Raw genomic sequence first — 16,103 nt, 5'->3', positions numbered from 1 at the left:
GTAGCGCTCACCTTTTCTTCTCCAATCATTTATCCAGATGTGCCAAATAGTGTGAAGGGGGCTTCATCAGAGAAAATAACTTTACCCCAGTCCTCTGTAGTCAAATCCCCATACTTCCTGCAGAATTTCAGTCTGTCCTTGATGTTTTTCTTGGAGAGAAAAGGCTTATTTGCTCCCCTTCTTAACAACAAGCCATCCTCCAAAACCCTTCGCCTTACTGTGCATGCAGATGCACTCACACCTGCCTTCTGCCATTCCCGAGCAAGCCCTGCACTGGTGGTGACTCAGTCCTGTAGCTGCATCCTCTTTAGGAGATGGTCCTGGTGCTTTCTAGACTTTCTTGGATGCCCCTAAGCTTTCTTCACTGCAGCCGAACCTCTCTCCTTGAAGTTCTTGATGAATCGATAAAGGGTTGATTTAGATACTATCTTACAAGCAGCAATGTCCTTGCCTGTGAAATCCCTTTTGATGCAATGCAATGGTTAACAGAAGAAAACTACAAGCACCACCACCCTTTTAAAGCAATCAATCTGCACTTCTAATCAGCATGACAGGGTGATATCAGCTGCCTTATCCTGGTTAACACTTTCTCCTGAGCTAACAAGATCATCACTGAAATGATGCTAGCAGGCCATTTGGTGGCAGGGCTGAAATGCAGTGGCTGGAATGCAGTAATTTTTGTGATTAAGTTCATTTTCATGGCAAGGAATGACTTTGCAATTAATTGCAATTCATCTGATCACTCTTCACAATCTAGAGTTAATGCAAATTGCCATAAAAACTGAAGCAGCAAACTTTGTGAAAACCAAAAACTGTGCCAGTCTCAACTTTTGGCCACCATTGTACATTGTAAATCTTGTTTATCTGTGCCCTCTAGTGGATAGCATCTGTTATTGCTGTCTGCAACCTTTTTTATTTGAGACCTGATAGTTAAAGCGAAAGTTTGTTTTATGGTTAAGATTTGAAAAGAAAAAGATGGCCATCCAGCTTAGTTTATTCAGAACCATGGAAATCTGGTCTGACTTGCAATCCAACAGTAGGTTCATGGAAAATGTACATCAAATGTACATTGAATTATAGCCCAAGATCTGTAATCATAAAATAATATGAATATAATATGACTGCATGGAATGGTGGAATTTCTCAGTGTATTTAATCTTATTTTTAAAAAATGAATAATTGTATTTCTGTAGTATTTGCCGGTGATATTTATATATATATTAAGATATTTAGATATTTTAAGACCAAGGAGGGAAGGTGTAGATGTTGCACACTCTTGAAGGGTTTGGCAGTAGGTGCCCTGTCTCTGTCTTTAGGTTAGGGACAACCAAGTCTTTATTTTAATGGGCTCCTTCTCTACACTGGCCCAAGTGGTTTGCTGTCCTCAATATAGCAAACAAGCACTACACCTATCTGTGTCTGAAACTTTGGCCTATTCAGTATGTGCACTACTCTGGGGTTTCACCGTCTTGTAGTAGTGTCCAAAAACATAGTGCGGGATATGCAGTGCACTTGAACAATCCCACAATGCATCACAATCAGTTGCGTACAAGCACTATATCCTTAACAAACTGCATTGTTAGGTTTGAAGACTGGCACACAGCTGCTCTGGGGAAGGCTGAGCGATGATGTCTACATCTTCGGTATTCACATACTACCTCACGGACCTATTACAAATGTGAATAGCAGGCTAACTGAAGAAATGTTGTCAGTTTTTTGAAGTTCTTTCTGTAGTTAAATATTGAGTTTATTGGTATCTAGATTTGATAGTGTTTAGGTCAAATCATTTTATGTTAAATCTCTTTTCCATGCTAGCTACCCAGTTAGCCAGCTAGCCTGCTAAATTATTGTTTACATTTCACTATCTTGACAAATCATTTTCCCTATAATATTGCTCTATGTAGTGATGCAGATTTTCACATGTAGGGAATAGTGAATAGGGCACAGTTTCAGACACAGCTCATAAGAGTGGGAACTGATCGATCATCTGGACATTGGTTTAACAACCAAGGTCCTTAAGACCTCTGTAACATCCATATTGTCAATATTGTGCAGTTCAGATAATATCTGTGAAGCAGGCTATGGGAGTTTCCCAATTTGGAATGTATTTTAGCCAACTGGCAGAATACATCACAAATTTGACAAGATCCTAATGGTTAGCATTTATAATATGGTAATTTTATAGAGTGAACATCTATTACTCTCCCTGTTTGATGGCTCTCAGACAGAACATTGGGATATAAACTATATGCAAATAGAACTGAATCCTTCAGCTCTAATTACTATTTTAACTAAGTCCAGGACTCTGTGAGTGGTTCATTCAAGAGCCCAGGCTGAGTGTGAATTGATTCAAACTGTGTTACTTTATTTCTCTTTGAGCTGAGTACAAGCACACATCAGAAGCCGTCTAACTTCAGAGGTCTTTTTTTGTCCTGCTCCGATCTGAGTGACTGTGATGAATCATTCATAAAGGACACCATTGGCTGAAATCCAACACAAAAAAGAGTACAAAGCTGACACACACACACACACACACACACACACAGCATGCACACATACACACACACAGTAAAAACTCCTTATGGTTTTACAGAGAGTTACATGAAGGTTGTGCAATGCAGCAAACCTATATAGCCTTCTCAGAATAGACATTTAGATCTCACCATTGGCCTTGTCAGTCCAACTAATTATTCACTACCTAAAAAAAGATCTTTTGCTTGCACACAAATGGGGGAAATTACATTTTATATGGACATTAGCACCTTATAATGCTTCAGTGTGCTATTGCTCTTTATAATTTAACTATGCTATTACTCTACAAGCTTAAAGTGGCCTTAAAATGGGGATCAAAGAGATGTATTACATTTGCCACAGATTTCCTCAAGTGTTATGTATCTGTGAAGCCAGTGTTATCTGATTCAATTTCCATCTACAGCAGTATGTGTTTCATTTAAAAAAAAAAAATCTGTGATTCTCCTTTTATAAAAAAGTGTGTTTGGATGAAACTGCTATGGTACATGGTTACATTATAGATCTGAGACATTAATTTGTAATAAATCAAGGCTGCAGTGCGTTTAGTTTGTCATAGCATAAGCTATTGCCATTGTACTGAAAGATAGAACTCTTCAAACTGTTACAGTGGCAAAAAGGAACTATACAATGTAATTCAATGTAATGCAATAATCCTCAAAGCATTCATTTAGTAAAAAGATAGTGAAATTGGCTGATGGAGAGAATCCTTTTACACCCAACACTTATCTCTGTGTCATTCTACAATTTTATAGATGCTGAAGGTGGAACTGGCACTTGCAGAGTAACATTGCCCATGCTATATATATTGGGAAGTCTTAATAACTAAGAAAAGTCTTAATTATTTGGACAATGATGACAAAGGCTGTAACACCATTATGATTAACAAATGATGTCCTAAAAATCCTGTAAAATGTTTGATTTTCTATACATTTATTAGATTAAATTCACGTCTCAAATTTATTTAACTATACCCATACAGCACATAGATTAACTCTATGAACTCTTCACTATATGACTGTGGTCATTACCAGTAAAATTAACAGTGACAAATGACTCATTGTAATCAAACATTAAAACTGGATCTGTCTGTGTGTGTGTGTGTGTGTGTGTGTGTGTGTGTGTGTGTGTGTGTGTGTGTGTGTGTGTGTGTGTGTGTGTGTGTGTGTGTGCAACCAAGTGGGTGGTTTTGTGTGCTTTATTTGTTGTTCTCACAGAAAGGAAAAAAAACATGTAATCATTAACTCGGACTCTAGAGGAGACAGACCTGTAAGGTATGTGTAGCAATGCAGATTGTTTTTGCTGTGTAATTGTAAGCTGCATTTGTGAAATTCAGGCCATTTAAAAACTATAGCCCAGTTTCCCAGTTTAAAGTTTTGCACTATCTCAAGTCATTCAGTTAAAAGCATATGTCAAGACAATGTCAATGATGACCTCAGTGAAGGGAGACATTATATTTCATGCAAGCTCTTATGAGCTGTTACAATTTATTTAGCATATAGGTCAATATATAGAAAAGAAAGAAATATCAAAAGCATATAACAAAGTCAGTCTATCAAGATCACACATTATACACATGCTTATTAAGGCCCAGTAACCTTTTTTTTTACATGTTTTTCTATGACATTAACATGTGCTTCTACACACATATACCCCTGATTTTCTGCTGACTCTCTGGGTTAATTTTTTGTCAAGATTATGGTAAGGCTGTGAGATGGGCTGTGAGTAATAGAGGCAGTGATTTTGCCATGCGTGAGCAAATGTCTTATTTGCACAGCACACTGTTATCTCCATCCCTGCCGAGGACCTTGATCAGATAAATATCCTGCAGGAGCAACAGTCGCACACAAACTGAGGGAGCAACGTTGCGACTGCAGGACCAAAATGACTGCTTTCTCACATGCAGTTGCCTACATTCTGTTTCTGTGCACGTTAGCCTCAGCAGTAAGGAATATACGATCATTGCAAAATTAACAATGACAAGGGCTCTAAGTCAAAATAGATTTCACTGAGTGTTGCTGCTGTGCTTTTTTCTCATTCTACAGCAACCAAGAGGAGATTACTCCATATCCCAAGATTCATGTTCTCCATCTGATGGCTTTGTAAGTTCATTTCAAATATATTACAAATATCCATAATTGGTAATTGTATCTTATGATAATCATTCTGTTATAAGATAATATGTTGCTGTTCAGTATCTTATGGTATCTCTTTGAAAATATGGGCACTAACAATTTGGCTGTTAAAGCAATATCCACCACCACATTGAATGCAACCACTAAGGCATGCTGACATGATCCTGTCCTCTGGTTCAGGGACAGTACTGTCCCACCACATGCGGAGTGACAGATTATCTATACCGCTACAAGCCGGGGGTTGTGAGGGACCTGAACGAAATGGAAGAACTCCTGCTGGAAATCGCAAACCTCACCAGAGGAGCCCAGGACAAAGTGTTTTACCTGAGAGACACAGAGAAACAGGCTCAGAAGGCCTCTCCAGGTGACATATCTCGTTCGGAGCAGCACTGCACTACTCAGCAATATAGGCATAGCTGTGCCAGCAGAACCATGTGAGAAAACCTTGTAACTGTAAAAAGAATAATCTTTCACTGGAGGGGTAAAAACATCTGAGGTTTGTGGGGTTTTTTTTGTGGTTTTTGGCCCAAATATCCATAACTTTAAGATGTTTAGTTTGCATTAGTTTTTAATTAGTTTTATACATAATTTGTTAGTTTTCTCCAAGCAGTTAGTTTTTTATAGGGCAAAAGAAATAACATAAAATGGATAAATGAAATAAACAAATAAGCAAAATGAGAGACCATTAAAAAAAAAAAAAATTGAAAATGTAAGAAAAAATGCAAGGGATAGTATTTCTTGCAATGATAGCAGGAGCTATGCTTTTAAGTGTCCATCTTGGATCAGTTTTGTTTGTTAGCTATTATGTGTTTCAGACTCTACTGTTGTTTCTCATTCTCCTAAGATTTTAATATAGTGTTAGGATATAGGATATGTCCTATAATATAGGATAGCGTTTGTGATCTAAGCTCAAATAAATGTGATAAATATGGAAACAGGAATCTGATTCTAGACTTAGGATAGCCAATATGATCAGAGTCCAGAGTTCCAGTTTTTCACTATGTATTGTGCAGGTAGCTAGGTTTACCAGGGATCAACTTTCAGTTGTTGTTTAGTCAACACTCAAGGAGAAGAACAATAACAGAAATCTATGCTATTGCTTTCTGGAAATGAATCTCTTACAGATCTGTACATCCGGAAATCTTCAAGTATGCTGGATGATGTGCTTCGCTTTGAGAAAAGCATACTAACTCAGGAGGAGCAAATATAGTAAGTATCTCATGATGTACAATGTTCACAAAAGAGATGCTTTGAAACTGATACATTTAAAGATGTATGCATTTTAATATGTAATTTCTTTTAAGAAACAATGAAAAATGTTCTTAAGCAATTATCGAAACCTTTTAATCTTACAATCTTCACTAAAAATATGCTAGTAACATTTGCAGTTTGAACTCATATCAATTTGCATTATTATATTTATTAATTCATTTTTCTTTTAAATTTATTTTTATTTTAAACATTGTTATATGTTTGCCATGATAAATCAAGAGGGATTGTATACCAAATTACTCTATGAAACTATTTTGTTGTACCAATGATGAGTACAGTTCCTACATAATTTTACAGATACACCTCCAGATTAGACACCTTTTTAAACTGTATTCCTGCTAGATGGCTTTAATATAAACATCCTTTCCTTTTCTTTCATAAAAATTCTATTTTATGTCTCTTAAATATCTCATAGCACTATAAATTTGAAATGTCAGAAGACCTTAGAAACATTTTCACATTATATTATTATCACATAATGGTGGAAACTAACACTAACCACATCTAATCAGCTGGTTAATTTTGATGCTTAAGGTTTTGTAAATTTTTGTAAAAAAAAATGTTTCCATTTCCATTTCCTCAGTGAATTGCAGTCCATTCTGGCTGCCAACGAGAAGCGCATAACAGACTTGAGGCAGATGTCACTGCAGCTTGATGCCAAGTGCAAGATGCCATGCAAGGACACAGTGGAGATCCAGACCATCACAGGCAAAGGTAGAAACTTGGCTGCTTTAGCTCCATTTCTGTTTTTCATCTGCTGCTACTAAGGGTGTAATTATTTGAATATACTATGGAAAAAAGCTTTGAATTGAATTGAATTTATTGAAATCTAAAACTTGTTGATACTCCCTTGAGTGAAGAAGGCCTACAATATATAAGGTTTTACATAATACAGATCAGGTTTTTATATTGCTTCTTTGAAACCTTTTGCTGAAATTTCAATCTCTATGGTATACTGAAAGCTCTGTAGAATCAATGCATTTTTAAAAACATGAAATATTGAAAATCAAATAGAATCAAACTGAATCTGCTATTACACCAATTTCTGATCACATTTTACTTCTGGTCCTCATATGTTCTTCTTGCTTTCAGATTTCTGTGGCAAATAAATACTAATAATTGCAGTACAGTAATAAATATAAATTTTCTTGTTATTAATTTTGCTCAGACTGCCAGGATATTGCAAATAAGGGTGGCAAAGTCAGTGGTCTGTACTACGTTCAGCCTGCAAGAGCACCCACCCCCTTCCTTGTCTATTGTGAAATAGACAAATTTGGCCGTGGATGGACAGTACTGCAGAGGGTATGCAAACTATTCTTCTGAAGCAGAAAGCCTTAAATATTGAAAATATTTTCTAGGGAGGCATGACTTCTGTTTTCAAGTTTTGTGTTGTCTATCTATGACAAATAATAAGCTAAGATAAGAGCACAGGACAAATAAAACAGAAATTAAAATTGTGGTGGAGGGGGGACTTTTCTAATGTGAAAAGCCATTAAAATCTATGGGGAGAAAGTCAACTTTGATTGGCCATTGCATGAAAACCATAAGGCTAATCAATACCAAAACCACAAGTGGGCATTTAGAGAATAACATGTTTATATAAATTTAAGTAAAGCTTTGCGAATGTAGTATGAACACTGAAGATATAAGGTAAATATAGGAAAGACAGGGTGTTAGCTTTGTTAAGACAATATAGCTTGATGAAGACAATAAGGTTGTGTGTTATTATGAACTCCAGGGGCATAAGCCAAACTTTTATGTGTTTTCTAGAGACGTGACGGGAGTGTTGATTTCAACAGAAAGTGGGTTCCGTATAAAGAAGGCTTTGGTTATCTCTCACCTGATGATTCCACTGAATTCTGGCTAGGCAATGAGAAGATCCACCTGCTGTCAGTCCAGTCCACGGTACCCTACGTGCTCCGAATGGAGATGGTGGACTGGGAAGGCACCAAAAGGTAAGGCACTGGGAGAGCTGTAGATATATAACCAGCACTGAACCACCAAATCATTTTGTCAATGGGAAGTTGGATAATGCATCTGCGTACTGAACAGAAATGATCTAAAGTTGTTTTTAGCACATTTGATCATGTTGTACCCTGTAGAATCTATAAAGAACTTTGCTCCATGAAGTCAGTGCCAAGTTACACGTTACAAAATGCAGTAGCTCCACTGAAACAAATAAACTCAGAGATGGAACTCAGTCCATACCACAAACAGATGATTGTGCTCAGTAGTGTTTTGTGTTAGAAACTTTTATATCATGAATATCTTGCTGTTTTTATTTATACAGATACGCTGACTACGCCATGTTCAAATTAGCCCCAGAGGCAGACCAGTATCGTTTGACATATGCATATTATTTTGGTGGAGAGGCCGGTGACGCCTTTGACGGGTTTGACTTCGGAGATGACCCAAGTGACAAATTCTACACAGCTCACAATGGCATGCAGTTCAGCACAGCTGACAGAGACAATGACAAGTACCAAGGAAACTGTGCCAAGCAGGATGGCTCAGGCTGGTGGATGAATCGTTGCCATGCTGCCCACTTAAACGGAAAATATTACACGGGTAAGGAATCATGATGTCCTTACATTCTTTCAGGCACTAGCTTGAGGTTTCTTCTTTACATGTAACTTTTCCCAGCCCTGTGACTGAATGAGCAGTTGTTGAATGTATGAGTGCCAAAGGACAGCACTCTTCTTCTCTGATGTTAAATGCTCAAATGACCTTTGGCACTAAGTCCACCTACCTGCCAGTGCAAAGCGAATGTAGCCCACTTCACATGAACTCACTGGCGTTAGGATGGCTGGCGCCTGACATTTTCCTGCATTATTAGCGAGAAAGTGATAGCCTTAATATTTAGCAAGTAAGTGATCCTTATGGCCTTCCCACAGGTGGTAAGTACACCGCAAAGGATGCAGGCCCGAATGGTTTCGACAATGGCATCATCTGGGCCACATGGCACAGTCGCTGGTACTCCTTGAAGCAGACGACCATGAAGATCATTCCTATCAACCGGATCCAAACTGGTGGCCAACAGGGTGGCCTCGATAGCTTTGACAAAGGAATCTAGCCAGGATCCTAGATGCACAACTGATCTTCATCCCCAGTATGCTGTTTTGATGCTATCAGAGCTGTAAGACAAGTTGACTGCAAGTGTTCATGTCGTGGATCTCTTGCATACTGGGTCTCTTGCACCTTATATTACTTCATATTCTCAGATCACAAGTCACCCAGACGTTGTGTGTCCTGGTTTCGAGGAAACATGACCCTCATCGTAGAGCTACATCACACTATATTCTAGTTCCACAACAATGGCTACATAAATGTTTTCCCATTTCACAGACTTTGCAGCTTTGTTCAGTGTTCCGTGTCCTTTGATCATACATGTTCATCCTTTCCATATTGGACTTCAGACAAATAAATTCTTCCTCCTTTTTTAAATGAAAGATTTGTGCTTCTTTGTGCCACCCTGTGAAAAGTATACAAAGTTTTTTCTTTAAGAAGCATGGATTGCTTAAATGGATTACTAACTCCACATACTATATTAAAGTCACCTCAGAGCAAATTATTATTTCACAATAATTATCAATTAGATGTTGTTTTTTGGCATGAAAATAAAGCGAGGAATTTGGTTGCTGATCTAGAAGCCACCCACAGACATAGACAAGGTGTGTGTGTGTGTGTGTGTGTGTTTGTTGTCCACCATGTTTGTATTTGTTGTACGCCATGTCCAGCTGCAGTTGTCCAGCTGTGTGGGTGTATTTACTTCTGCACGGGAGACTTTAGCCATGACCAACATGATCAATAGGTCAGCGTTGCCACACTTCACTTTAAAAATTCACCCCCATGGGGGCATCCAGGTCATGGGCTACCCATCAGTTGACAGACATTGAGTCAGCAGTTTCAAGGTAGTATCGCAGGACACATGCACTCAGTATGCTCCTGTGACATGTCCTCTGAATCAATACAGGTGGGTCTGCATTAACTTACAGATAACTCTTAGACCAGCTACATAGAACAACATTTGTCTACAATGTCTGTCCTTCCTGGTGTTTTCAAGCAGGAATTTGTGTTTTAAAATACATTTCTGAAAATACTTTCAGATTTTGGTATTTCTCCAGCAAGATCCACTCAACCATATTAGGATCAGTGGCTCATATGTTTTCTGTAAATAGTGTCTCATGGCACAATTATAGTGTAGAAAATTAGCTGCTTATTGTTGTAACAAAGAACCTGTCCTCACACTATGACTATCTTAACAAAGCAATAAATTGTGTTTTTTGCCCTTTTTTGGGCCTTGTTTCACAAAATAAGATTACACAGACTGATAACTTTGACAAAAGAAATTACCACAAAATTACCACAAATGACAACATTTGCATTTTGACCATTTCATTAATGTTTTAATGAATCACTCCTGTACCCGAACCACACTGGCTAGATCAGAAATAATGTTCTATGAAACAAAGCTATTATTGCACTTTGATGGGATTTCTATGATAGCTTACTTGATAACACTAAAACCGATTTTCTTTGACAAACACAAATATTCAGTTGCTATGATGTTGATAGCAGGGTTTAGAATGGCAAAATTCCAGAATAAAAATATATACAAGTAAAATTAACCATAAAGTATGGTAGTAAAGTTTAGAGCTTGCAAAGCAATTACATGTTCATACAAATTGGAACTGATCCATTCAGGTCTATAAAAACATATATTACATAAACATGAATGTAGATAAAATATGTAAAAACACAGAAAGTGATTTTCTACCACAATTATTTGAACACAGTTGAGCTGATTGTTCATGCAACTGCAGAAGACAGGTGGATTAATTTTCTCTGCTCTTGCCTTTGGGAATAACTCCATCCTACCTTTAATCTCTTGACTAAAGGCTCATGCTTTCAGATGTTAGAACACAGTGTCATGTTCAGTCCCTTCCGTGTTCTGTGTTTTCCATGTCTTGTGTTTTGTTCCATTCAATAGTTTTGTTTTGTCCTCACATTGATTGCTTACATCTGTCCCTCGTTTCTAGTTTTGTGAATTTCATGTATTTAAACCCTGTTGTGTGCCTTGGTCGTGGCTATTCATTGTTTGTTTGTTTGGAGGTTTGACTGCTTCATTTTGAATTAAAGTTTGAATGTTGTTTTCTTTGTACTTTGTGTTTCCTTACCTTAGTTATAGCCTGCTTCCCTAGTTTGCCTTTGTGTGTTTTTGTTATGTAACGTATCCCAGTACTCTCCGTGTCGGCTCTGTGACCCTGGACTGCCTAAACGACCCTAATTTTGGATTTGCCCCTATTAAATCTCGCTCCTGTTAGCACATGCATCCGCCTCCTTACCGCTACGATACACGCAGATGCTGCACCTATGTCGGAAGTGTAAGATACTGAATTGTGTCACCCCTGTCTAAACCCATAGCTCTCTCATAGCTCAGCACATATAGCTCTGATCTAGATTAATGTAATCAAACACAGCTTTACACTGCAGCGGTATGACAATGATCATTTGTGGAACACTCTAACCAATCTCAATTAGGTGCTGCTTCAGTCGCACATAATGCTGTTTGTGACATTCCAGATGTATTCACTGGATGCAACCCTTAAATGAGAAAGGAAATTCATGCCCAATCATTGTACTCAAATAAACAGAAAATTGTTATTGTTGTTCATGTTGCTGTTACTGATGCTGTTGTGGTTGTTGTCTGCTGCTATTGTAAATAGCTTCATACATCTGATTGACAAAGGTTCATAAAGACAAATATTTTCCAAAGGATGATGTATCAGTTTATATACAGGAATGAGTGCTATTGATTAAAAACGCCCTCAGGATGCAGTGCAGTAATCTCCAGGGTCCAGACTAAATCTTTACTGTTGTAATTAAATATCATTTTCAATAAAAAAGGATATGATATAGGATCATGTGTTCTATTCTAACTTTCTATTCTAAAATATTATAACATGTTATATCCCAGTGTCTGTGTTGTGGGAGACCTCAGAAGTTAATATCTAAGCACTTTTGGCAATGTGTAGGTTTGATTTACACCATTTAATAAAATGGTGTAATCCGACCAGTCATACCTACAATGCATATCATTGTATTAATCAAAAACACATTTGTGTGTACACTGGCTCTTTTGCATCATCTCATTTAGCTAGCTTCTTCATCAGTATCATTTACCGTAATATCCTTCTATTATCTGATTTAATACTGGTGCGAGTTACATCTTTCCTCATAAATGTCAGCATGCTGAGACTCCACTGGAACAGAGAATTCCTGCAACAGAGTAAGAAGAATCAATAGATGTATTGGTAAGTGGCTGAAATAACCACTGACCAGTTGTGACCAGCTTGGAATCTATGCTGATGCACACTTTAAGCATGCATATTGTCTGGGGAAGATTTGAAAACATGTTGAAGGTTTTGGGTGTGAAAAGAAAACAAAGTTTTCATACTTTTTTTTTTTCTGGAAATGCACCTTCTTAATGTGATTATTTTCAATTTTATTACAAACAAAAAATGGGGCAAGCACAGGGAGAGTACGCCTGAACCCACATTCATTGCTAGTGTCTTCTGTCAGTATCAAAGAAAATCCTGAATTAAAAAGGAATGCACATACCCTCCCCTCTTTAGATGGCTTTCATTTCATGGGGCTGATGCATAATGTATTGTTGACATGGCAACAGCCTCCCAAAGGTTAGGGGGTCATACTGCTGAATGGTTCCCTTGGTAACTTGGGTTACATGTGCTTTTCCCCTTTTCATCATGCAGGGGCATTTGCAATGTCTTATTGTAATCTTAGTGTAGCCTTAAAGTTACTAAGGAGTTATTTTATATCTTTGCTTTATTGTGCAGAGATTATATAGGAGAGGAATAAGACGTTTTAAAGAACTAAGGCTTACCGTAAGATTTGGGGGAGGAATGATTGCAGACATCCCTCTTAAATTAGTTTAATTACTTTTCTGAGCTTGAACTCAATCTTGTCGGAACTAAAAGTATCTGTCATTGTAATTTTATACATGGTTGTCTTTCCCAGACTTTTTCATTGTGATATCATACAAAGTCAGTATAAAGAGGGAAATATTATTTTGCAAGCTTTACTTGTGCAGACATTGTCTTAGGTTTTAATTAAGTTAGTTTTAAATGAAGTCTGTCTCTCACTTCTGTTTGTTTTGTGCTTCTCTCACATTATATTAGTATTTAAATAATCCACAAACTGTCTTAGAAAGAACATACTATCTGGGTGTCTCATTGGGAACTCCCTTCCATGCTATGTTCGGAACAGAGCAAGTTGCGGGGGGTGGGTGGTGTTGCTTTGTAAGAAGTGCAGAGAATTAGCAGCCCCCCTCTCGCTTCAAGATCGCTGGTGTAGGGTGTAAGCTGCTATTAAGGCGATCGCACCAAGGATTTAACGGTTGTGGCTATTCAGGAAACGTAAGTTGAATGGTCGTGTAGACATTATGGGCTAAGGAAGATGCTGACAGTTCGTTTATTTCAAGTTCATTCACTCAGTATAATCCTCTGACCTGTGATGTATTCATGCGAATATTAAGACTACTGTTTACTCTCTGTTTAACAAGAACCTGTGTAAAAATAACATTGCCATAGAATATGGAAAAGTAATTGTAATAGTCCAATGTTTGTAGGAACTGATGTGCAAAAACACAAAAACATCTTTACCTGGATGTTCATGTGTGCATTGCAATGCACTTCTGCTTTCTGTAAGTTCGCTGTTTTAAGTGCTCGTGCACAGTGAATGCCTGTCTGTAATGACAAGCGTATTCTTCCTGTAAGGATGCATAAGTTAAAGATAGGCACGCACTCTTTACAACTAATGTTTTTTTTTTTACTTGAGTGCTTTTGTAAATATATCTGGGTTTTAACGGAATTAAAAGGATGATTAATAATCATGATATATGGATCATGCTGGATAAATACTTTTTACCCACTTTTCTGGATTTCAAAAGTATCTTTTACATTGCATAGAGTATTATTTCTTGCAGTCAAAGTTATCATACATGTTGAGTTGTTGCACTAGTTCATTGCTTGTGCAAATGTTAATATGAAATATGATTCAATACGATACCTAATCTAATCTGCTGACTCATTCTGGTGATTGTCTTTGTCACAGAGTTGAAAAAATGCATAGCTTCTACTGACAAGATATGTCAAGGTCTTTCTTAATTTTGAGGAACACTGTGACTTGTAATGGTCTTATAAAAAGTCTTTGATGCACCCGTGATGATTCTCTTCTAGTGGTGAAGATTGCTATGAATGTTAAAATTCTGCCAGTCTTGATGCATTTTCTTTTCAAAGTACATGAGCTGGCTAAATGCACCATTTAACATGTCATCTGATTGTCATGTTGATGGGCAAACCAGCATGTAGTAAATTATTTTCTAGGTGTGGCATAATGACTTTAAAGGTTAAGTGTATGTAAATTGAAATCCTGCAATTATATATAATGTGTTTGCCCTGTGTAGGCCCATTACTGCCTCAGAAGCTTGTCTGGTCTGGTTTGATGTTTAAGGTCTGAATTATTTCCTAATCTTAAAAGCTATTTTGTCTAATCAATTTTACATAAGGAGGTCATGTCCCAGACTATGTTATTCACATGGTTTAATTGCTGGACGTGTTATATGGTTCAAGATCCTGATAATGGAATGCAGCGGATGCTCTAACATCTCAATATACTACTGTGCAAAACTCTCCCATTACATTGTAAAATATTCTTCACACAATTCAAGGCAGCTTCTTTAAATAACCATATAAAATATACCACAGTACAGCTTTTTCTTTAAACACACACACACACACACACACACACACACACACACACACACACATTTTGTCATGCATCGCTATTATAGCAGCTAAATGTGGAATTTTACATCAAAAGCAAAAAGTATATACACATATGTGCATTTAATAAATGTCAATTTATTTTAAAGATGTCCCCTCTCTGCCTCCAGCAACTTGCCTCATCTGCAATGAGAGGAAGTAGGGAAGTGACATCATTTAGTCACTGCAGCCCACAGACCTGGATCAGGATTACACAGTCTCATTGCTTTAAGAATAAACCAGACCAGGCCACACCAAATATACCTTTACAGACATGCTCACTAATCAGACTTCCACAAGCAAAATGGATCACATGTTCCATATCCAAAATTAAAAGAATCAATTTCTCAAAAATGTTGCTGGAAAACATTTTATACACTCACCACCAAATTAATTAGAAACACATACCTTACCCCTAGGCTCAAGTGGAGTGTAAAGAAAGTTTAACTTTACAAACTATTAACAATTGATTGTTTGGAGTTTAGGTATTGCTGGATTCATGAGTATTGCTGATTTCATATTGATCTTCTATTGATGGCAAAAGAATTTGCCCTATTGACTCTTTACACCCGCAGGAATTTTAGACAGTGTGACTAATATACAGTGGTGTGATGGAACAATAGGCTTTTACTTTAATTTACAGTGAAACACTGTAAAAAATTAATAAATAATTGTAATAAATTGTAAAAATGACTGAACCAGGATGTTTCACACATTTTACACATTTGTTCGCATTTTGTATTGCTATCTTTCTCATTCTCAGTCATTTTCTCTGAAACCCTTTGGCTTCTCTCTCTCTCATACACACACACACACACACATACAGAGAGAGAGAGAGAGAGAGAGAGAGCGAGCGAGCGAGCAGTGGCTGAAACGTTTTATTGATGTTCTTCCCACTCAAACCACTAGAGGGTAGTAATCTATTAGGTTTTTAGCGTCAATGCGCCTGTTCTTTCGTGTAGTGTGGCTCGTGTACACGTGTGGATTTCAGCTGCTTAAAATTGACACGTGAGCTGAATTAGGCACATTTTTGATGCAAAATCAATTTAACCCTGTACTTACAATTCAGAGGGCTCTTGCTTTTATAGAACAATGTAACATTTTGGTCTTTCTGGGAGTTGTACTTAGAAAAGACAGTTGTTCCGGTTCATCTCTCTAAATGTTCTTTGCTAGTTGTTGCCTTACTTTCATCTTTTGGGACTTCCATAGCATTGTTTAAGGCCCTGCCAAGTACAGGAAGAAGGCCTTATTTAAAGCATAGTATGGGGTCAAGCGATTTAGCCTAATTTGGTTATTTGCTTACGCCATACACTCACCACCAAAT

General features: G+C 37.4%; 1 protein-coding gene across 1 annotated transcript; it reads left to right on the top strand.

Moving 5' to 3' along the window:
- The first annotated feature begins 4,394 nt into the window (after positions 1–4,394).
- Positions 4,395–9,362, top strand: fgg (fibrinogen gamma chain). The gene is made up of 9 exons (XM_027020479.2): positions 4,395–4,473; positions 4,575–4,631; positions 4,845–5,028; positions 5,789–5,873; positions 6,520–6,650; positions 7,105–7,238; positions 7,707–7,891; positions 8,227–8,504; positions 8,831–9,362. Exons 1-9 carry the CDS (start codon positions 4,414–4,416, stop codon positions 9,007–9,009), a joined length of 1,293 nt encoding a protein of 430 aa, XP_026876280.2. The 5' UTR covers positions 4,395–4,413; the 3' UTR covers positions 9,010–9,362.
- Positions 9,363–16,103: the final 6,741 nt, after the last annotated feature.

Source organism: Electrophorus electricus, chromosome 9, assembly GCF_013358815.1.
Source record: "Electrophorus electricus isolate fEleEle1 chromosome 9, fEleEle1.pri, whole genome shotgun sequence".
NCBI lineage: Eukaryota > Metazoa > Chordata > Actinopteri > Gymnotiformes > Gymnotidae > Electrophorus > Electrophorus electricus.
This window is presented reverse-complemented; position numbering and strand designations above follow the sequence as displayed.